Source organism: Lactuca virosa, chromosome 3 (genome assembly GCF_052849685.1).
Source record: "Lactuca virosa cultivar CGN04683 chromosome 3, Lactuca_virosa_CGN04683_v6, whole genome shotgun sequence".
NCBI lineage: Eukaryota > Viridiplantae > Streptophyta > Magnoliopsida > Asterales > Asteraceae > Lactuca > Lactuca virosa.
In genome coordinates this window covers 350,266,090-350,289,009 of record NC_136428.1, presented here as the reverse complement: position 1 = coordinate 350,289,009, position 22,920 = coordinate 350,266,090, and the positions used below count along the sequence as shown (strand labels likewise).

Below are 22,920 nucleotides of genomic sequence, written 5' to 3'. Positions count from 1 at the left end.
TAAGTGTATTCATAAGTACGCCCAGCGTACGAAAGGGACCAATTTGCAATGAAAATTCATTTCAAGGGCATAAAGAGTAACTACCTAGATTGCAGTGTTACACCCAATTTCTATTGAAACAATTAGTTCATTTATTTCAAGAACCCTAGAAATGACAACATTCTGATATCAGCTTTCAACAAACTAATTAACAAAATTGTAGCGACAATTACAATATGCACAAGCTTAATTTCAAATTCTTAAATCATCTCAGCATTAGTACTTGGAAAGCAAAACAAATGAAATTGAATTTTTTCATAAACAATTCAAATGAAGAAAAACATAAATTAACGCAACAAGGACTGGTTTTTCCCAAACACAAAGACCTAGAAGCTCCCAAAACAGATAATTCTAACATAGCTGTACAGAATCAGTGCATAAAAATTCCTTACTAAGAAAATAGTATGGTAGTAGCCAACCCTAATAGGCAAATCGTTGTCGTAGGTAGATGTGACATCGCAATTTGCAATTAGCAACTAGAGAATGTGAAATGTAATCGATTCAGCCAAAGGCTTTCAAGCCATAACTGTACGTTGTTATCGATCTCAAGGAAAATAGGATATAGAGGGTATTACGATAATGTGACTAGTTATCTTGTTTGTTCCGATTTCCTAGTGCTAGCAATTAATGAACTACCAATACATTGATCTTGCAATTAGTGAACACACAATTGATTAAACATATTTGAACTATGAATGATATGATCTAGTGATTTTTCATCAATGGTCATGACAATTAATGAAACACATATCATGAATTTCTAATGCTCTTTAATACAATCAAAGTTACCAATTAATGTAACCCAACCCTAGGATTGGTTCGATCTTTGAATCTAACAATTTAATGGTCATAAGTAGTTAAAGATGTAGTTAATGTAATTGGAGTGAGATAGGTGATAAAATCCAAACCTTAACTTGTTAGGTAAACGATCTATCAAACACAAGTAATAACCAACATAAATAATCCAATAATATCGAAATCAGCACATAGTATCAAGCTTTGTGTCCTCCAAATGAATGTAAAGGGTTATTAACCAACAACTAAAATAGAAAAACAGCTAAAAATGATGAAACTTCACTAAACATCTTTAGGTAAGCAAATCGAATGATTAACGTGCTCTTCGTGTCTCAATCTCTTCAAATCTCGCTCTTAAATCGATTTATGGCCTCCTTAGGGTTTCTAGGGGGTTCCGACCTAAAGTCATATTTATAATGTTTCCATTAAACGCGTCACCACGTTGTGGTGCATGTTTCACCACTGTTGTGGTACCAATTTCTTCACATAGCCTCCAAGTAATCCGTGCAAGTCATTCGGGAAGCTTCTATGTTTTGACACGTCACCACGCCATGGAATGCATATGTCCATGTCGTGGCAAGTACTTTTTTATGAATTCCCCCTTCAATTATCTTGTCCGGTCCTTAGCATCTAGCCTAGCATTTTAGCTTCTTTCTCCTTGAAAATGTCTTGGCCGCTACAAAACTGAATATGAACATATTAAGTATCAATTATTGCAAATAATAACTAAATGTAGCTAAAAAGACAATTATATCACACAAAATATATAACTGAATATGGCTATATCATAACCCTTATGGGCCTTTAACAAGTCATCGAATTTATTTCTAGCACATCATTCACACCGCATTAAGTTTGAGAAAACAACCTCTTAGGAAGAGGAGGTGACGACAGACCATTAAATAGCTTCCACTTTCTTTATCTCCTCTAGATTTTGTAACAAAGAATTTTTCAGGAACTCCAATGTAAGTGGCGATGCAGAATACAAAATAAATATGAAGCGGCAAGGTAGCGACTGCAAGTGTTTAAACCACCATGAAGAGAGAGAGAGAGAGAGAGAGAGAGAGAGAGAGAGAGAGAGAGAGAGAGAGAGAGAGAGAGAGAGAGAGAGAGAGAGAGAGAGAGAGAGAGAGTATACTTTTATGGGAACTAAATGTGTTAATGAAAAACATGAAGAAGCGTCAAGTGTACTACGTAAAATTGATGATTTGGATATGAGTGCGGTATGAAATATGACAGCGAGAGAGATACACGACAGGTTAAACACACATATATGTAATGGCGTATGATTTTTCTTTGAAACTGTTTTGTATGATCATTATTATTTTTTAATGCAGTATTATAATTGGCAAAGTTAATACGTTATGATTTTTTGGAAAGAAAAAAAATCTTATATAAATTTTATTGAAAACTTAGATATTTTGTTTAAAGTTGGTAAAATCTTTTTTTATAATGTTATGGATGTAAATTAAATAAAAGAAAACACTTATTATCATTTTCTTTTAAAAAAAATGTTATTTGTAAAAAAAAGTCCAAATATAAAAGTTATTAGAATAATTTAAAAAAAATATTTTTTTTTGATGTTATGTATGTATAAATAATAAAAGATTACAGTTACAATTAATTAAAAAAATTATTAGTTCTAATAAGAAAATAAGTCAAAATTTACAAGGAAGCCTTTTTTTTTTTGTCATTTTACACGTATAACCAATTTTTTTGCCAAACACTAAAAAGTATTTATCAGCTTATAGAGCTTTATAGCGTTTTGACACTAAATAAGCTAATCCAAGCAATTTGTTAACCAAACACCCTCTAAATTAGGGTTGATGGATATTGAGCATATGGAATTTGAAGTTTTAGGTTTGATTGATTTGGAAAAAAAATTGGGGGAGGGGGGGGGGGGGGATTCTCGACATCACCCGCGACATGACACGAACTCGATATGAAAGTAAACGGGTTTGGATTGAGATTTCTGACTCACCACATAAACGATTCATATTTGTGTTAGTATTTAGGTTCACGGGTCAAGCCTCTAAAGCGTATATTTTTTTTACTTTTTATTTTCTAAAGGGTATTACCACTTTAAAGCACGCTCCCCCGGATGCTGTTCACCATTCGGTGACAATACACTGTCATCTTGCCTTGCATTTACAAGCGAAGCTCCAAATCCCCTTCCCGGCCACCCTGGAAAGATTTCAACCCCAAACCTCGTTATGTGAAGATTCACCGCATGATATATTAGATTTATGAAAGGTTTTAAAAAAAATCGACGTCAACTACTCGGATGATTAGGGTTAATGTATTATTCGGTTAGGCGCGAATTAATCATGTATTAATCGGAGACCATACATTATTAAGAAGAGTTATTCAAAAATTAATATAGCTTAAGAAAATAAATAAATTTGGGTATTGGTATATTTGAAAATTTAAAAATCTAAAATTTTTGGTTTACAACTTTAAAATTGAATTTTTTTTAAACTTGTGGTATGATATTCTAAAATTTGAAATATTAAATATTAAAATTTTGGTTTAATATTTAAAATTTTAAAATTTTGACGAATTAGGCTGCCTAGGACCAATTAGGATCGTCTAGCTCCGAATTTGACCGTCTTTGACCAACACAGATTAAACCGGCCAGACATAATCCTAACCGGTTCACAACCACCTAGCGATTAATCCTCGATTAATTGGCCCCCTAGACTGATTTTTGCAACACTAGATTTAAGTTATGCGACTATGCTTATCAGCCTATGTGTGTTGTATGCCCTAAATCAAATCGATACTCGCTATTACCCAAATAATATTTGGATTCACGGGTCAACCCAACAACACGTAAACCCGAATCAAACCTATAAAATTAAATGAGTTATACGGATCGTATCCGAGTTGATGTTCGCAAACCACCAACCCCTGACCCACGACCTGCCAAACTGGTACGATTGTCACCCCTAATTTGGATAGAATTACGATACTTGATTTCTTGCATAATCCATGGAGTTAAAATAATTTTGCTAATTTATTGGGATATTGTTGATTGAATGTGATAATACATATCCAAAATCAAAGTTAAAACTTGAGGTTGAAACCAAAATTCTGAGTGAAGAGGTAGACTATTATTCTCTTATTATTATTACTAGGTGTGAGATCTATATATTACATGAGTTTATTTAAAAGAAAAATTAAATTTGAAATTCTAAACATTTGAGAAGCTTGAATTTATAAGAAAAATGAAAAAAAAATATTGAATTGTTAAAATTATTGTGCTTTATTCTCTTTTAAATTTTAACAAATAATTCAGATAAATAAACAAAAAAACTAATGAGGCTTTAGTTTAGAAAATTTGAAATTAGAGGAAAGTCCATTAATGAAATTGATATGCATTTGTTATTACATTTAAATAGTATTTGAAAATTTAATAAAATGTAAAAAACCATAAAACTAGATGTGGAATAAAAATTAATTTAAAATAACCAAAAAATAACATATGACAATAAATAAGAATATGACATGTGGCAAAAATGATCTTTATTTATTATTAGGGGTGAGCAAAAACCGAACCGATAAAAGAAAAACCGCAATAAACCGCAACTGAAAAACCGAAACCAATGCAAAAACCAATGGTGCGGATTTTGTTTTTTTTTTAAACCGAATTTGTTGGTGCGGTGCGGTTTTTATCTAGAAACCGGACTACCAAACCGAACCGCACCACAAGCTTATTAACAATAAAATAAATCACTAATTTATATTATACATTAATACATATTATTTAAAAAACTAAAAAAATTCTAATTTATAGATATATTATATATTGAACTTGAAGGTAATTAGTAATTAGGTATTATGATCAATATGTGAGTTTGTCACTTCGTGTTTGTGACTTAATGATTACGTATAAAATGTAAACACTACGTGAGCTACAACTTGGATGCTTGTAACTTCTAAGCACAAATTGAATAAAAAATGAGCTTGAGAATATGAGTTGCAAATGAAGTGATCAAGTAAACAATATAAAATACTAAAAGTTACAGCTTCTAAATGTGAGGAAACGAAATGACAACATGTCATACAATCATAAATCTTCACATGAACACCACTATTAAAAAAATTGTACCAGTGAACATAAAAAACCGCACCATATGTTTGACTCGGTTTAAAATCGACACCGAACCGGTACAAACCGAAACCACGCTAAAAAAACGCAAAACCGAACCATTGAAAAACCACACCCATTGGTTTCTAGAATTCAAAAACCCCACCTTGCCGTTTGCGGTTCGGTTTTGGCCCTAAAACCGCACCATACTCACCCCTATTTATTATAATAGATTTATTTATTATAGTAGATTATTATTATTATATATATATATTAAAGTTGTGGAAGAAAGGAATAGTAAAGTTGACATACTTTGTCCAGGTTTGGTCCCTTGATTTACATATCCGGTCCATGTACTTCTTTAATTAATTTATTCATGTCCTTTTGTTTGTGTTCCATTCAACTTCCCATTTTTTTGGCAGAATTGATCCTTGTATTATTGTTGGAAGTTAGGAATACTAAATTTGGATGTTTTTTTGGCAACTTTGCTCATTATTCTTTACCCATTTTGACACTTTTGGTCCTTGCACTCAATATTTTTACACTTTTTTGGAAACTTTTAATATTTAAAGTTTGGCCACAAAACTTTAACGGTTTGACAACTTTGATCCCTTTTCTAAAAAGTTGCTAATTCCTACCCCTTTAATTCTTTAGCCATTTTCACACTTCTGGTCCTTACAGTCAAAACTTTTACATTTTTTGTCCGGGGCAAAGCCCGGACTTTTCATCCTTGCACTTTTTATGTCTGTCATATTTATCAATTCGGAAACAACATTGAAAGCTTCCAGCTCCCGCGTAGCGGGGGTAACCTTTCTAGTTATTATTATTATTATTATTATTATTATTATTATTATTATTATTATTATTATTATTTCGTTATTAAGTTTTACTAAATTTTTAACAAATAATGATAATTCGATGACCAATTCTAGTTCAAATCTAATACTTTTTTAAGTTAAAATTATTTGACTTGGGTAACCATTTTGATTCATTTTGTAATTCATCGTGAACATCCTTCTATATTGACAACCGTAGTCATATTCATCAACAAAAACAAAGCAGTAAAATCCAAAAATCAGTTAGCATATCCGTGCTAACAACTAAATATTTAAACATAAATAAAATTTCGGCGAAATACATACAGTTATTGAGATTATATTTGTAATAAATTTGTTTGAAAGGGCAATCGTACATAATGAAAGTAAATGAAGTCAAAGGCATAGAGAGGGTCGTACCTTCCCGTTGAAGATGTAGTTAGTCATCTATGTCGAGGTCGGGGATAAGGGAGATCAGTGGCCAATAGGAGCCTCCTTTGCTAGTCCTTTCTTTCAAATTTGGGCATCCTACTATTGTCAATCTCAAAAGTGAAGGCAACAACGTTTCTGGTAGATCTATCGTCTTTGGGCAGTTGTAAATGGAGAGATGCTGGAGGGAGGTGAGGTGCTGGAGTGCCACTGAAACTGATTCAAGTTTCTCAAATCCATCTATGCCAAAATTAGTAAGGGATGAATGAAGAAGATGCGACAATTCACCGAAACCTCTCATGTCATCATATGGTCCGGCATATAATACTAGCTCAACAAGTGAGGTTGGAAAATTTTGTGGGCCCCACTCTGAGATGGGCTTCTTCAACCCTCCTATTCCTAGAAAACACAATTTGGGAGGCCAAAGCCCACTAGGAAAGGAAGTATCCATACCTATACTTATACACTTTACTATTACCAGGTGTGTTAACGAGGTGAGATTCGGCAACTCATGGCCAAGAAATGAATCCATACTTGGACACTCTATTATTGTCAAACTCACGAGGCTAATGAAGTGGCCCAAGGGAGTGATCGATTTTAGATTTGGCCAATTGAAGATATACAAAGATTCAAGCATCAGCATGTTTGAGTTGATAAGCATCCGAATCTTCTCTACTCCTCCCATCTCTTTTTCTAATAGTTTGTTACAATTACTAATGGAAAGTGACTTGAGCTTCTGCCCTCCTCCTTTTGGGAAGGTGACAGATGTAACTGAATCACAATCTTCAATATCCAAATCCTCCATGTTATCTGGACAACTGCAATGCGCCAGGCTGTTACATCCCCATACTTTCAACCTCCTAAAAGATGTTAGGCTGCTCCCACTATTATCCTCCTCTTTCTCCCCTAAACTCATGAAATTTTCACATTCTTATATTTCCAATTTCTCTAAATTCATAAGAACCTTACTTGCCTTTTCTTCTGATTCCCACAAGTATCTTATTTCATTACAATGTTCCATTCTTACTTCTTCAACTGCCCCAAGATACCCTATCACACCTTTCCACAGTTCATCAGTAAGCCCCGAAATATCATCTATTTCCAACCTGGTGAGTGATGAAGTTACGCCGACCAGTCTTTTCAATACATCATAACCACATTTTCTTAGTTTCAGAACCCTTAGGGAAGGTAGTGCTTTAAGCGAGACCCGAAGCAGATTAGGACAATCTTCAATACGAAGCTCTTGAAGGCAAGGAAACGTCCCACTATTTGTTGACCATTCCTCCCACCCTGACATACCATAAAAAGGTAGCATTTCAAGTGAAGGAAATGCAAGGCCGATCCCAAGTAGATCTAAACCTACAACCTTCACCTTACTCATCCTACCAATAAACAAATCTTTCAGTGATGGTAGTTGACCAAGTCTTGGTAGAGATGTACATTCTTCACAGCCATCTATCGACACTTTAGTCAACCGGCAAAAGGAAGGATCCCCGACCCAATTTGGAAACTCTATACCCCTATATGACACAATTTCAAGCTTTTTCAAAGTATCATTATGAGGCTTCAGCTCATTGAGGACCTCCTTTTCGTGTGTTTCGGTTCGAAGAACATTAGACTTTTCACCCCAAATCAACTCTATGTCGGTAAACCTCTTTTGGCATAAGTTTGCCTCACGTGCATCCATTGCATTTTGCACATTGCCCAGCCCCCAAATAGAAATTTCCCCATGGAGATTTTTCAAGTTCTTAAGATGGCTTATTGAAAAGCTGGTGTCCCCTCCAATGATGATCTTGGAGAGAGTTTGTAGGCTTTTCAACTCACCAATCCTTAAAGGCATCTTCTTCAAAAGCGGAGTATCCGTCGTGTCAAAATGTTGCAAATTTTTAAGCTTTGAGAAACTATCAGGCAACTTAACTAAATAGTTACAGCCAGAAACAATCAGAGTCTGTAAATTATAAAGATTGCAGACATTTTCTGGTAAATGTGTGATCCAAGTTCGAGATAGATTAAGATACCGCAAGTGCTTCATACCACTAACGACTTCTGGTACCTCGGTTATGCTAAGATGACTCAAACTTAGGACCCTTAACAATGGTAACTCCTGAAGTAAGTCATTCATGACTTTAGTTGATAAGTAAAATGTCTCCCAACTTTTTACCACCCCAACAGACAATGCTAACAGTGTTCTCAAACTTTTAGCTCCTTTGAGCGGCTTGAACCTTTTGTATCACATGTAATCCTCCATATTGTACTCTTTCATCCCAACATCTAACCTTAAAAAAAAGTCTCCAGCAACAGACATGGCCAAGTCATTTATGAGGTCATGCATCACAAACAATGATTCGTGGTCAGACGAACATTGGAAAAATGACCTTGATAACAGCTCTTCAAAATATTCGAGACCCAAGCGTTCCATGGACTTTCTATTAGTAGAGTGGTGCAAAAATCCTTCTGCCCCCCACAACTGAATCAACTCCTCCTTGTGGAACAGATAGTCCTTGGGGAACAAGGAGCAGTATGCAAACACCTGCTTCAAAGAGGCAGAAAGAGCTTAGTCTAAGAGCCGGAACAATCTCATCTTCATTTTCTAACCTCCAAATCTCACTATCTAACAACATCTTCCATTCTTCCTCATCTTTTTTTGTCCTCAATAGCCTTCCAAGTGATATTAATGCTAAAGGCAAGCCATCACATTTTTTCACAAACCCTTCACCATGAGGTTTAAGTGTTGGATGTGAATCAAAGTTATCTACACCCAATGCATGTTGAGCGAACAAAGACAAAGCATCATCATGTGACAGACTAGGAAGTGGGACTAAATCAGCGTAACCCAACTTTCTAAGCAACTGCTCTTTCCGAGTTGTCATGATAATTCTACTTCCAGGAGCCCCCACAAGAAATGGGCTCACTAACTTATCCCAATCAGCATAGCTTACAGACCATACATCATCTAACACTATTAGAAATAGTTTTTCCTTAAGTTTCTCTCTAAGAGCTTCTTGAAGCAAATTTAAATCTGTAAATTCCTTGGTTTCCCCGGATACAGATTGATAAATCACTTTGCTTATATTAGAGATATCAAACTCATCAGAAACACAAACCCAAGCCCTAACTTTGAAGTGACGCTTCACTTCCTTTTCATCATACAAAAGCCTAGCTAAAGTTGTTTTACCTACCCACCCATACCAACTATGGGCACGATGCTAAAGTTTTGATTTAACGATTCATCTTTACCACCTAACAACTTTTGAACCAATGCCTTCTTATCACCTTCACGTCCAACTATAGCATGTGCATCTACGAAACTGTGAGTGTAAACCTACTTGGGTGTGAACCTGCCATGAGTAGCTGCACCACCCTCTTTTGTTGACAAATGAATGCCTCCTTTGTTGACAATAACAACTAGAATTGGCAGCTTCTTTATTTCACACGGTGAACATAATAAATTGTCACAGTACTTATAGTGGCTAGCTTTAGTATAAATAGAAGTTGTAATATCAGTTGTAAGACACCACAAAACAGAGAGTGTACTGTGTAATACTTAGAGTGAGTATTAGAGGGTTGTTTCTTTTTCTTGTAATATTGAGCGTGTAAGCTCTTCTCTTTTGTTCTAGTTCTGAATAAAAGTGTGTTTCAACCCCAACAAGTGGTATCAGAGCTTGGTTAAGCTCCGGGGGAAGCATTCTCTGTTTTTTGGTCGAAATTTTTTTGTCTCAAAAACAATTTCGGAGTACACCGTTGGAAAGGTCTCGTTCTGAGGAATCCGAAAATATATTTTTTTTGAATTTTTTGACCACCGGAAGGCCTCCAAATCACCGGTCAAAGTTGGTCAAATCTGCCGGAAATGTCGCCAGAAAAACCAGGGTTCGCCGGAGAAGACGGTACTGTAGCAGCACTGTAGCAGTGACATCAGCAGTGACGTCAGCAGCTGACCAAAGTTCTGGAAATTACAGTTTAGCCCCTGTTCTTCCGGAAAGTGCAATTTAGCCCCTGTTTTTCAGAAAAATTGCAATTTTGGTCCCGTTTTTCAGGAAAATTTCAATTTAGCCCCTGTTTTACTTCTGTAAAAGTTCTGTTTGCCCCCTGAACTTCTGAAAAGTTCATATTGGTCCCCGTACTTCAAAAAAAAAAATATTCTTACTCGTGTATGCCCAAGTATATGCCAAGAATGACTACACCAACCTCGTCATCTTCTCAAGCCGGAGTTGAAAGTTTTCAAAGGACCGAGAAAGACGGTAGCGTTACGTTACACTATCCAATGCTCACGAAGATGAACTACGCGGTGTGGGCCATAAAAATACGATTGAATTTACAAGCACAAGGAGTATGGGATGTAATTAAAAATGCAGAAACGGACGAACGTAAAGATCGGATGGCTCTTGCGGCTATTTATCAAGCAATTCCAGAGGACGTACTTCTGATGTTAGCTGAGAAGGACACAGCTAAAGAAGCATGGGAAACGCTCAAGATGATGCACATGGGAGCCGATCGGGTCAAGGAGGCTAAAGCTCAAACCTTGAGAAATGACTTTCGAGGTGATCCGGATGAAAGACAGTGAATCGGTAGATGATTTTTCCATGAGATTGAATACTATCGTAACTGGTATTCGATCTCTTGGTGAAAAGATTGAAGAAATTACGGTTGTGAAGAAGTTTTTGCGAGCCGTACCGATACGATTTATACAAATCGTAACATCGATCGAGCAATTCGGAGATTTGAAGAATATGACGGTGGAAGAAGTTGTGGGTCGTCTTAAGACCCATGAAGAGAGACTTCGAAGCTATGGAGAAAAAGAAGAAGGACCTTCTCTATTGCTTACACATGCCGAGTGGGCATCTCGTTCGAAGCAAACTGGCGAGAGAAACTCGTCAAATACTTCAAGAGGACGAGGAGGACATGGTAACCGAGGTCGGGGACGAGGCCGAGGTCGTGGACGTGGCCAAGGAGGTGGTCGCGAGTACAATACAAATCGGAATGACCATAATCCTTCTCGAAAGGATAAAAGTAAAATCAAATGCTTTACTTGTGAACAATTTGGTCATTATGCTTCGGAGTGTCCAAACAAGAATCGAGGTGAGGAGGCAAACCTCACTCAAGCCAACGAAGAAGAGCCTATTTTAAGGATGGCAACCTCACAAGAATATGCACACAAAAAAGTGTCTCTAAGAGAGAAGATTTGTGTTAATCTTCTTGCATCGGGAGAAAGTCGAGTCGAGTCTAAGGTATGGTATCTCGACAACGGTGCTAGCAATCACATGACTGGAGACCGCTCAAAGTTTCGCGAACTAGATGAGCACGTTACGGGCCATGTGAAATTTGGGGATGGTTCGACCGTCGCTATTTTGGGAAAAGGGTCGATTTTATTCGATAGCAAAAATGGCGACCAAAGACTCCTTAATGAGGTATATTTCATTCCAAGTCTAAAAAACAATATTATTAGTCTTGGACAAATGACGGAGGAAGGGAGTCGGGTCATAATGGATGGGTCGGATCTGACATTGTTTGACAGAAACAAAACTCTACTTTTGAGAGTTAAACGATCCCCAAACCGGTTATATAAAACTCCTTTAAGGACCGGTAGACCGACTTGTCTTTTAGCAACAAAAGACGAACCAGCTTGGATATGGCATTCTAGACTCGGTCATGTTAACTTTCTCGCCTTAAAGAAGTTGTCCGAAAAGAATATGGCAATCGGAGTCCGAAAGATTGAGCACCCAAACCAAGTATGTGAAGGGTGCGTTCTTTCCAAACAAACCCGAATTCCTTTCCCGGATCATGCAGTTTTTCGAGCTCAAAAACCTCTACAACTTGTTCATGCGGACTTATGTGGTCCGATCACACCTACGTCTGTTGGAGGGAGTAAATATTTTCTCCTTTTAGTAGACGATTTTAGCCGGTGGATGTGGGTTTACATGCTATCGGAGAAGTCTTAAGCCTTGAGCGCTTTCAAACGGTTCAAGTTGATGGTTGAAAAGAATTCGGGTTATAAAATAAAGACACTTCGAACGGACCGAGGGGGAGAGTTCACTTCAAAAGAATTCTCATTATTTTGTGAAGAAAATGGTATTCAAAGGCATCTTACGACACCATATTCGCCTCAACAGAACGGAGTTGTAGAAAGGCGAAATCGGACCGTTATGGACATGGCAAGAAGTCTGCTCAAAGGTAGAAATGTTCCGGGAGAGTTTTGGGGAGAAGCGGTTAGACATGCAATTTATCTTCTCAACCGCCTGCCAACAAAAGTACTTCCCGACAAGACGCCTTATGAAACATGGTTTGGCAAAAAGCCCAACCTTGAACATCTAAAAGTTTTTGGCTGTGTTGCTTTTGCTAAACTTGTAGGTGGTCACTTGAAGAAGCTTGATGATCGAAGTAAGAAGATGGTGTATTTAGGTGTGGAAGATGGAACTAAAGGCAACCGTTTGTTTGATCCACAAGACCGAAAGTTGCGAGTTAGTCGCGATGTTGTTTTTGACGAAAAAGAAGAATGGAATTGGTACAAAAACAAAGAAGAAGAGATGGCGACTCCTAAGACCTTTACCATAATTGAACCACAACCCCAAATACACCTCGAAACACCTCAAAATGACCCCGAAATCAATCCGGAACAACCAAACAGCCCAGGAATCGATGCTATCCAAGTTGGACAACCATATGCTGAATTTGACGAGCCTGAACCAGCTCCACATACTACTGTCTCAGCCCCGTTTTCTTCAACCTCGCCCCATATGGAAAGCCTTTCTAATTAGATTGGGCCAAGGGGATTGCGTCCGTTAACCGATATTTATTCTGAAACCGAAAATGTGTTCCTTGAACCCGGAGAATTGTTGATGATTGCAGCGGATCAACCCTTGAATTTTAAAGAGGCGGTAACCTCTAAGGCATGGCAAGAGGCTATGCAAATAGAGTTGGATGCAATCGAGAAGAACAAGACATGGCAACTTACCGATTTGCCACCCGGACACAAAGCAATCGGTTTGAAATGGGTGTTTAAAGTGAAGAAAGACAACTTGGGAAAAGTGGTGAAGCATAAAGCTCGACTTGTAGCAAAAGGATTTGTACAAAAGGAAGGAGTCGACTTTGATGAAGTTTTTGCACCGGTAGCACGACTTGACACCGTAAGGCTCATTCTTGCCTTAGCAGCTCAACATGGGTGGGTTGTCCACCATCTCGATGTCAAATCGGCTTTTCTCAATGGAGATCTCAAAGAGGAGGTTTATGTCACCCAACCAGAAGGATATGTTGATAAAGCAAACAGTCACAAGGTGTTCAAGCTTTATAAAGCTCTTTATGGTCTACGACAAGCTCCTCGAGCTTGGAACATTCGTTTGGATAAAAGATTAAAAAGGCTTGGTTTTACAAAAAGTTCACAAGACCCAGCTGTTTACAAAAGGAACTCAAAAGACAAAATTCTTATTGTTGGTGTCTATGTTGATGACTTGATCATTACGAGGTCGAACACTAATGATGTTGTCGAATTCAAAGAACAAATGAAGAAAGAATTCGAAATGAGTGACTTGGGATTACTTTCTTACTACCTTGGAATCGAAGTTTCGCAAAAGAAGTGGGGAATATCTTTGCGACAAACGGCTTATGCAAAGAAGATTTTAGAGCAATTTGGGTTGCTGGATTGCAATCCGACAACGTCACCAATGGAACCTAAGTTGAAGGTTAAGAAGGATGAAGATGGTGAAAAAGTTGATCCAACTGAATATAGGCGAGTGGTAGGTTGTTTGAGGTACTTGACTCACACTCGACCATACCTGTCATTTTCGGTTGGAATTGCAAGTCGTTTCATGGAGGAACCAACCATTTTGCATTTCCAAGTTGTGAAACACATCTTGCGATACGTAAAAGGAACCGTTGATTATGGAATCAACTATGGAAGAGGTCGTGAAATTGAAGATTTGGTTGGTTTTACCGATAGTGATCTTGGAGGTGACCCTGTTGATAGCAAGAGCACAAGTGGAATGATTTTCTATCTGGGAAGGAATGCGATAACTTGGCAATCCCAAAAGCAAAAGACTGTTGCTTTGTCCACGTGTGAAGCCGAGTTCATGGCAGCTACAACAGCAGCATGTCAAGCCATTTGGCTTGCTAATCTCGTGAAGGAGCTCACGAGACATCATATTATGCCTATCACCTTATATGTCGATAACAAGTCAGCAATCGCATTGATGAAAAATCATGTGTTTCATGGTCGAAGCAAACACATTGACATTCTTTATCACTTCATATGAGAATGTGTTGAACGTGGGCAAATTATAGTGGAATATGTCAACTCGAAGGATCAACGGGCGGACATCTTTACAAAGGCTTTAGCATACGTGAAACATGGTGAAATGCGAAACATGATCGGAGTGACGAATCTCGAGCCAAGTTAGGTTTAAGGGGGAGAATGTGAGTGTAAACCTACTTGGGTGTGAACCTGCCATGAGTAGCTGCACCACCCTCTTTTGTTGACAAATGAATGCCTCCTTTGTTGACAATAACAACTAGAATTGGCAGCTTCTTTATTTCACACGGTGAACACAATAAATTGTCACAGTACTTATAGTGGCTAGCTTTAGTATAAATAGAAGTTGTAATATCAGTTGTAAGACACCATAAAACAGAGAGTGTACTGTGTAATACTTAGAGTGAGTATTAGAGGGTTGTTTCTTTTTCTTGTAATATTGAGCGTGTAAGCTCTTCTCTTTTGTTCTAGTTCTGAATAAAAGTGTGTTTCAACCCCAACACAAACTGGCCTCATATCTTTTAACTTTTGGCATTTCATATGTTATCACACTTAAACCAAGATTACTTTTTGCATCTACAAGTTCTTGTAACTTGGTGGCAATATCATCTTACTTGGCATGCATCCTAGAACTTAATGAGAAATTTGTGCAACAAGTTGGGATTAGCTTTCTTACCTTGCTGCTAGTGGATCTAGATTTCTCGGTCAACTCACGCTCGATAGCTTCGGTTGCCAAATTGTCAAGTACATCATCAATGTCGTAAGCCAAATGTTGGAGACCATTCAGCCATTCTTTAACAGCTTCATCGGTCAGCTCCTTCCGAGAAGCATCATAAAGGAGATTTTTGATCTGGATTGGAGACCTCTTCAGTTTCTTGAGCTCAGACTCAATTCCCTTGGCACAAGCAATCTTGTTCAAGGCTTCGGAGGCCAGCTTATCAAAGAACAACGAAAAGAAGGCAGAAACAACAATTTCAGCCATTGCTACCGGTAAAATGGGAATACTTGGTACGTATGTATGGTGGGGATGCAGTTGAAATGAGTGCAGGAAAAAGAAGGATTCAGGCCATTCTTTATAGTGATTTCAGCCATTGTTTAGGTCAACGTTTTATAATATTTTTTTCACCTCCTAGCTGGCTTCCAACATGCAATTAATCACTCGTTTACTCCACAATATAGAAGGGATTAGCCAGTAGGTAATGTTTAACTCTTTATTTTTAATATTCTTTTGCACCTTCTAGGTGGCAGCCACCACATGCGAATCAACCCCTGAACAACATAAGCATGGACTATGTAATTTTTTATTTTAACCAATTTTAATATTAAATTATTATTAATCATCATTTTTTCACATCAGTTGAAATTAGTTAAGCGTTTTTTTTAATTAGGTATCTAATATGGAAATTTGAATTCTACATCTAATAACATCATATATATATATATATATATATATATATATATATATATATATATATATATATATATATATATATATATATATAGATCCGGTAAAAAGGAAATTTTTGGTAAGAAGGTAAAAAGTTTTTTTTCTATATATTTTTTTGACGAACAAAATAAATGAATCACTAGATGATTCATTTGTAAGATGATTCACAAGAAAAAATTCCCAAAAAAACATCTTTATGATTCATTTTGAAGTAAATTAAGAAAAAATTCACTTTTATGACAATTTTAATGAATAACAACAAAATCATTGTATAAATGAATCATCGAGATGTTTTTTTGAGAATTTTTTCTTGCGAATCATCTTACAAATGAATCATCTAATGATTCATTTTGTTTGTTCGCGAAAAAAATATGTAGAAAAAAAACTTCATATCTTCCTACCAAAAATTTCCTTCTTATTTGATCTTGACTCTCTCTCTCTCTTTCTCTCTCTCTCTCTCTCTCTCTATATATATATATATATATATATATATATATATATAGTGTTAAGTTCAAATGAGAACTATTTTTAAAGTGAGAACATGAGGACAAATCTCAGCCAATCAATATATATAATTAATTAAATAAAAAAATTTATATTATTTTACATTAATAAGGCAATGTTTGATTGTTTAATCAAATTTAAAGAATATATCAATGTAAACTCCTATAATTAAGGAACGTTTCATATTAGTTATAACAAACATTTATCTCGATCTTCAATCATCAATCGTGTGTATCAATCGTGTGTATCGGTCATCAATATTAACAAACCATACTGAATCGGATATTCAAGTTAAGCTGTTCTGAAAGTTTTCCATAAGAATCCATTAATGGATTTGTCATTCGCCAACTAGTTTGATGATATAATCGAGATCAATGAAGAGGATGAGATCAATGACGTTCAATCTGCATTAGTCGATGACAATTTTTTGTCAGGTGATGATGTTTTTTGTTCGACTTATCATGATAATCCCTCATTCGGAAAAGTCGACATCATGGATGACCACAATATTCAAGTTCCTCGTATGTTTTTTGAAGTTTTTTAATTTCGTTAAATATGTGTCAATTATATTACACAATTTTATATTTTGTTATAATACTATCAGAAAATTAACATTTCAGAATCGTATACTTTATTGAAAATGTATATTTACGTTCGTTTGATTTGTTGATTTGTTAATTGTATTATGTTATTAACTTGTCATGGTTATTAGATTTTACAGACATTGAATTATGTAAAGAGAGAAAAGATGATTGTCTTGATCAACACTTGGTAATAGTTGGTAAATCGTATTGGATTCCTTTTGTCCCTGATGATATTAAGCCAATAATAAAGCATAAATACCCATCTGATGATGCAATTGAAGACATGTACAGAAGATATGCATGTGCAGCAGGTTTTCATGTTAGGAAGTCAACAAACAAAAAGAAGGGTGGAATTGGGTACATCAAATATCTTCTATGTAACAGGGAAGGTTTCCCAAATACATCTCCCGTTGATACTTTGGACCTAAAAATAAGTAAAATTAAAAGAAGGGTTGACACTAGGAGGACCGGATGCAAGGCACATATACAATTTAAAAATTTTCCTGGAACTACCAATTGGTTGTTATATGAATTTGAAGAAAAACACAATCATCCACTTTTATCAAGAGACAATATGTTGTTTTCACGTCATCATAGGCAGTTGGATGACACTCAAAAATCTTTCATTCTTACAATGTCTAATCTGAATATTGGTGACACCATAGCTCACAGGCTGTATACAAGTATTCTTGGTGGATACAATTCTGTAGGCGGTCTAATTGATAACTTTAAAAATTATATGAGGGATCTCAATTGCTTTATTGGTGGTAGTGATGCTCAAATGCTAGTGGACAAGCTGAATAACAGAAAAGAGAATGTTAAGAATTTTTCTTTTGATTATCGAGTTGAGAATAAGAAGTTGAATGCTCTTTTCTGGGCAGATGAAACATCCAAGATCAATTATAAAGAGTTTGGTGATGTAGTTTCTTTCGATGCTACTTTTCGAACAGACAGGTTGTAAATGATTGTAGTTTAATATATTTCTATTTATTAATTATATATATATATATATATATATATATATATATATATATATATATTCAAATAGTTTTACAGGTACCATATGGTTTTCGTCCCTTTTACTGGTATTGATAATCACAAGAGGTGTGTCACTTTTGGTGCTGGCTTGTTGAGCAGATAAGACACTGATTCCTATATATGGTTGTTGAAATCTTTTCTTAAAGCTTTTGGCAAACAACCATTGTTGGTTTTATCCGACCAAGACCCTGCAATGAAGAAAGCCATCGAAACCGTTTTCCCACAATCGATTCATAGGCTTTGCATGTGGCATATCACATCTAAATTGCCATTGAAGGTATTTATTCTTGTCTATGTAATACACTTTACCAATAAAACAATCATTTTTTTTTGTATTCAAACCAGAATGTTTTTTTTATAGCTGATTACATATATTAAATTTACAAATTCCCAGGTTTCTTTGAACATTGTCAACAATCCAGAATTTCGTAAAAAGTTCAATTTCTTCATATGGAATTATAGGCTTGAAGTTGATGACTTTGAGGTAGGGTGGAAGTCCTTATTGAATGAATATAAGCTCACAAATAATAAATGGTTGGATGATATGCATGGATTGAGACATTTCTGGATACCTGCATTTTTCAAGCATGTACCTTTATCAGGATTAATGAGAACCACATCTCGTTCTGAAAGTGAGAATTCTGCATTTCACCATAACACTCATTATGGTTCTACTCTTGTCCATTTTATGATTTCTTTTGAAGCTGCTATGGAGAAGAAAAGATTCACTCAATCATCATTTGACTTCAAGACTAACGACAAACATCCAACAATGAGGACACCATTTGAGATCGAGAGGAATGCATCTATGTTTTACACTCGCACTGTTTTTCGTCAAGTTCATAATGAAATGTACTTGTCTATGGTTTCATGTATACAAATTTGTATCAGCACATTTGATGATGTTGATGAGTGTCTTGTCAAGGAATTTATTCATTACATTCCTTCTAATTCAAATCGTTCTCATATTGATCCAGAAGTTGAAAATGATGATCAATGGGATATACCTATATGTGAGTCCACTTACAAGGTAATCGCTCTTGAAACTTGTACTCTTAATCTTTTAAGATTGATATATTTTTCTTATCTAAGTCTTCTTCACTTTATTCAATACAGGTTACACACAATAAGTCTGCACAAACATTTACATGTCCTTGTATGAAGTTTGAACAATTTGGTTTTTTGTGTCGCCACATTTTTACTTTAATGAAGTCATATAACATCAAAGAGATTCCTTCCAAATATTTACTGAGACGCTGGCAGAAGGACATCATCCCCACATAACTATTGAAAAAGTGTTTCCGTTATGCTGATTCTGACGAGAATACCCAAAGAGTTGCACTTGATATATTTTCTACTGTTGACAATTGTGTATCTTCTCTCAGCAAAAATCACACCAAATTGACAGAATACTTAGAGGAAATAAAGTAGCTTGAAGCAAAGTTCCTTTCCGATTTCACAACTCATGATAAAGGAAACAAGAATAAAGATTTCGAAAAAACACTTGGTGTTACCATTCCCACTAGTGTGGATATTCACAATCCTGGAGAAATCCGCAACAAAGGAAGTGGTACTAAAAAAAGAATGAAAAGTTCGAGAGAGTTTGCACAGAAAAATCAAAGGGTTCCGGATGCAGTTATTGTCACAAGGGCAATGATCATGATTGGCGAAATTGTCCTGTAAGGAAAGAAGATGAAAAGAACAACATTTTCAAGCAACGTCCCGGAAAGAAGAATTAATTATATTTAGCATTTGTTTTAATTTCCATTTTTTTTTATTTTTTTATTGTGCATGCATGTTTAATACTTAAATTGTTTTGCTTAGATCTGCTTGTTTTAGATTTGTCATTTTGATCTTAAAGACATCTTTCAATGCTATTAAAACTTTTGATTGTTTTTTTTTATTGTTTTCCATTTCTCAATAGATGTTATTGTTATCTCATTTTTATATTAAATTTCGATGTATAAATTTATTCATCATTGAATGATATTAGCATTCATACTTTTACGGTACATTCAATATACCATGACTCCTTTTTCTTACTCAAAACATGCTTTGTTGCATACAAAAAAGATGAAAACTTTTTCAACACCCCTCCAAAAGAGTACACTCACATTGACATTCATTTACCATACTACATACCTTATCAAATAAAACTTCTCAACAATTAATGTACATATCTTGTACTGTAAAGTATATATGTTTATTGTGTTTTCAAAAGAAACTTGTACACATTGAATGTACATATATCTACATTAAATTGTTAAAAATAAATATATTTTCCTACTTGAACTCCAAATTGCAAATAAGTGTCAACAAACATGTACATAAATTTCTAATTGCTAATTTATAATGATTTGGTTCTTCTACTTAAGAATTGGTAACACAATTACATATTCAAAAGTGAATTTAACGATTTGGATCATACAACATTCATCATACATGGCATGACAAGTCCATTAAAGTACGTATTCTACACAATTTTATTGTTGTAAATCAACTTAAATTTAACATTCAACTAAATAGTAATAATATAGGTTCAAACCACAAAAATATAGTAATAACATAGGTTCAACCACAAACATCAAACAGTCAACACATAGTCAACAGAATAATCCATACATAAAAAAAGTTGTTTGTCAAAAATACCAATCATCAAACAGTCAACACTTCATAGACACATAACTAAAACATATCCATACTACATTACCCCTAGTCCAAATGCTACCATCCCACCAAAAAAAATTGTTTGTCAAAAATACCAATCATCAAACCAAACCCAAAAAAACAATTACCTTCCCCATCAGCTTTTAACCAATTGCTTCATCAAAGACTACTTTTAGATTCCCTTGAACGATTTTCTTCCTTGTCGCCTTATCCATCTTAACAAATTTTGCATACTCCTTTTCAAATTCACACTTCAAAATATTATGATCAGACAAAAGCAACCTCACCAAATACTTGTACCTTAACTTCTGTAAATACATATCTTGTGTTTTTAAATCCACAGCTAGCCCATAATCCCACTTTGATGTTTGATCCCCCCATATAACTCTCCATATGTCGCATAAGGTAGATTCCACCATCATTTGAACGGTTGTATGCTTGACACTTCATTTTCAACACCACCACATTCCTTGTCATCAGAGTCTTCACCTTCTTCTTACGGACATCATTTAGAAAACGGCAGAAAATTTTTTGTTGTTACCATATCGTTAATGACACTCATTAATTATGTAACACAAATTATATTAACCATTTACATAATCACAAACATATATTAACATTAATGATCTTATTTTCATACTTACCAGCACACGGGGTATGTTCCCATAGACGGACTCAACTGTTCCCACCAATCTCATTTGATCAATTATCAAAATTGAAAAACTTTTAAGGTTAAAACATATCAGGTAGTAATTCCCATCAACAATGGGGAAGAAAACCTACAGCATTTTAATCAAAATATAACATTTAATAACAAAAACAAATAAATGTAATATTAAACATGTTAATAAAAATATTTTTATTACCAAATCGACGTTTTTTAGCTCAGAATCAGTTGTAAGATCTTCAATTGATGAGGAGACCATAACTTCAAACTCTATGCATCTTACATCTTCGTTCACCATTTCATCATACATTGATTCACGCTGGACATTACATTTAAACAACACAATAAGTAACATAAAATATTTTAAAAACTATTATTATATTTTATAAAATAAACTATACCAGTGTGCCTATTGTAAAAAAAAGTCTATAATATGACGAATCTGCCTTACTCTCTTCCAATTTGTTTAGTAGAACACTCCAACAGTCTATTACATTTGAATGAATATTCACTTTTGCTGCAATATTCTGGCATATTCTAGATGCATTCCAAACCCTTCTTTTGATTCCCATACGAGCTCCCTGCATTTGTCACGGTTGTATACATCATATATTTTACACAATATTAATCATAAAAAAACAAATAAAAAAGTATTCAACTACACCTTTTATCCATTCCTAATCCAATAATAGCTTGTGCAACCAGAATTTCTTTTTGCTCAACTGAATCTTTCAAGTTCACAACTCTTTGTACAAAAGGAGACTTCAATGTAGGTCCATTCTTCATTTCTCTTTTTTCTCTCATTTTAATCCCTACTACAGCTTCAACATTTCTCTTTGTCCTTTTAGGACAATCCTGTTCAACAATTGCATCATCTTTACCTTCATTCTGTTTCGAAGTTGTCATCTCATGTGCACATTCATTCAGTCTAGCTTCAAACGATGGACAATCGTTATTAAACATAATACTCTTTTTAGAGTTGTTTCTTTCTATTTCATCAGCTTGCTTTATCCAACCAGGTGTTAATATACAAGGAGAATCAAAACTAGAATTCCCATTGTACATTACAACTTCCATTCCTATATTCTGTTGATGTGCACCACCTTGATGCTCAAACAGAACCTTATCATTGCACATACCAATTGGCTTTACAATTGTTGGGGAAATTCCTTCCATTCCCTAATCTGAAGCATCCACATTCGAATCAGAATAAACTTTTGGTCCACTAAGTAAATCCTTCCCCATCTTGTTGGTCAAATTGGTAATCATTAGGTCCATATCCTCAGCTGATTTTTCTCCTTCTGTTGCATTCACACTCGTACCATCAACCTCCATTCTATCTTCATGCCCATCAGCAATTAAAGCTTTTAGTGTTGTCCCATTAAATATGTCAACAACCTTCTTAATCGCTGCCTTCATCTTATCATTATTCGGATGCGTTTCCATACACATCAAACTACTTGCCTCTACAACCTTTTTCTGCTCAACCAACCTTCCTACCATACTTTCAATAATCCCACAACTCTCCTACAATAAAAATCAATGAAATGTTACTTTAACACTCAAATATTTTTTAATAATATACAATTAACAATCACTAACATAA

At 35.3% G+C, this 22,920-nt stretch overlaps 2 protein-coding genes and 1 pseudogene across 3 annotated transcripts; 1 reads left to right on the top strand and 2 right to left on the bottom strand.

Annotated features, from left to right (window-relative positions):
• Positions 1-986: 986 nt before the first annotated feature.
• LOC145164868 (putative disease resistance RPP13-like protein 1) lies at positions 987-10,275 on the bottom strand (annotated as a pseudogene). Its single transcript, XR_013739879.1, has 3 exons — positions 10,231-10,275; positions 6,160-9,490; positions 987-1,518 (listed from the first exon to the last, which is right to left on the bottom strand). The product of XR_013739879.1 is annotated as a putative disease resistance RPP13-like protein 1 (transcript).
• Positions 10,276-14,583: 4,308 nt separating this feature from the next.
• LOC145164867 (putative disease resistance protein RGA3) lies at positions 14,584-15,389 on the bottom strand. The gene is made up of 2 exons (XM_079083530.1): positions 15,084-15,389; positions 14,584-14,682 (listed from the first exon to the last, which is right to left on the bottom strand). Exons 1-2 carry the CDS (start codon positions 15,387-15,389, stop codon positions 14,584-14,586), a joined length of 405 nt encoding a protein of 134 aa, XP_078939656.1.
• Positions 15,390-18,005: 2,616 nt separating this feature from the next.
• Positions 18,006-19,264, top strand: LOC145164866 (protein FAR-RED IMPAIRED RESPONSE 1-like). The gene is made up of 4 exons (XM_079083529.1): positions 18,006-18,027; positions 18,127-18,257; positions 18,375-19,010; positions 19,097-19,264. The coding sequence occupies exons 1-4, from the start codon at positions 18,006-18,008 to the stop codon at positions 19,262-19,264; spliced, it is 957 nt and encodes a 318-aa protein (XP_078939655.1).
• Positions 19,265-22,920: the final 3,656 nt, after the last annotated feature.

Excerpts from the sequence above, each read along its gene's own strand:
- LOC145164867 (XM_079083530.1), bottom strand. The coding sequence starts at position 15,389 with ATGGCTGAAATTGTTGTTTCTGCCTTCTTTTCGTTGTTCTTTGATAAG. Across the intron at positions 14,683-15,083 it reads CTAGATCCACTAGCAGCAAG|AAGCTGCCAATTCTAGTTGT; the intron begins GTAAGAAAGCTA and ends TGTGAAATAAAG.
- LOC145164866 (XM_079083529.1), top strand. The coding sequence starts at position 18,006 with ATGGTTTTCGTCCCTTTTACTG. Across the intron at positions 18,028-18,126 it reads GGTTTTCGTCCCTTTTACTG|CTTTTGGCAAACAACCATTG; the intron begins GTATTGATAATC and ends CTTTTCTTAAAG. Across the intron at positions 19,011-19,096 it reads TATGTGAGTCCACTTACAAG|GTTACACACAATAAGTCTGC; the intron begins GTAATCGCTCTT and ends TATTCAATACAG.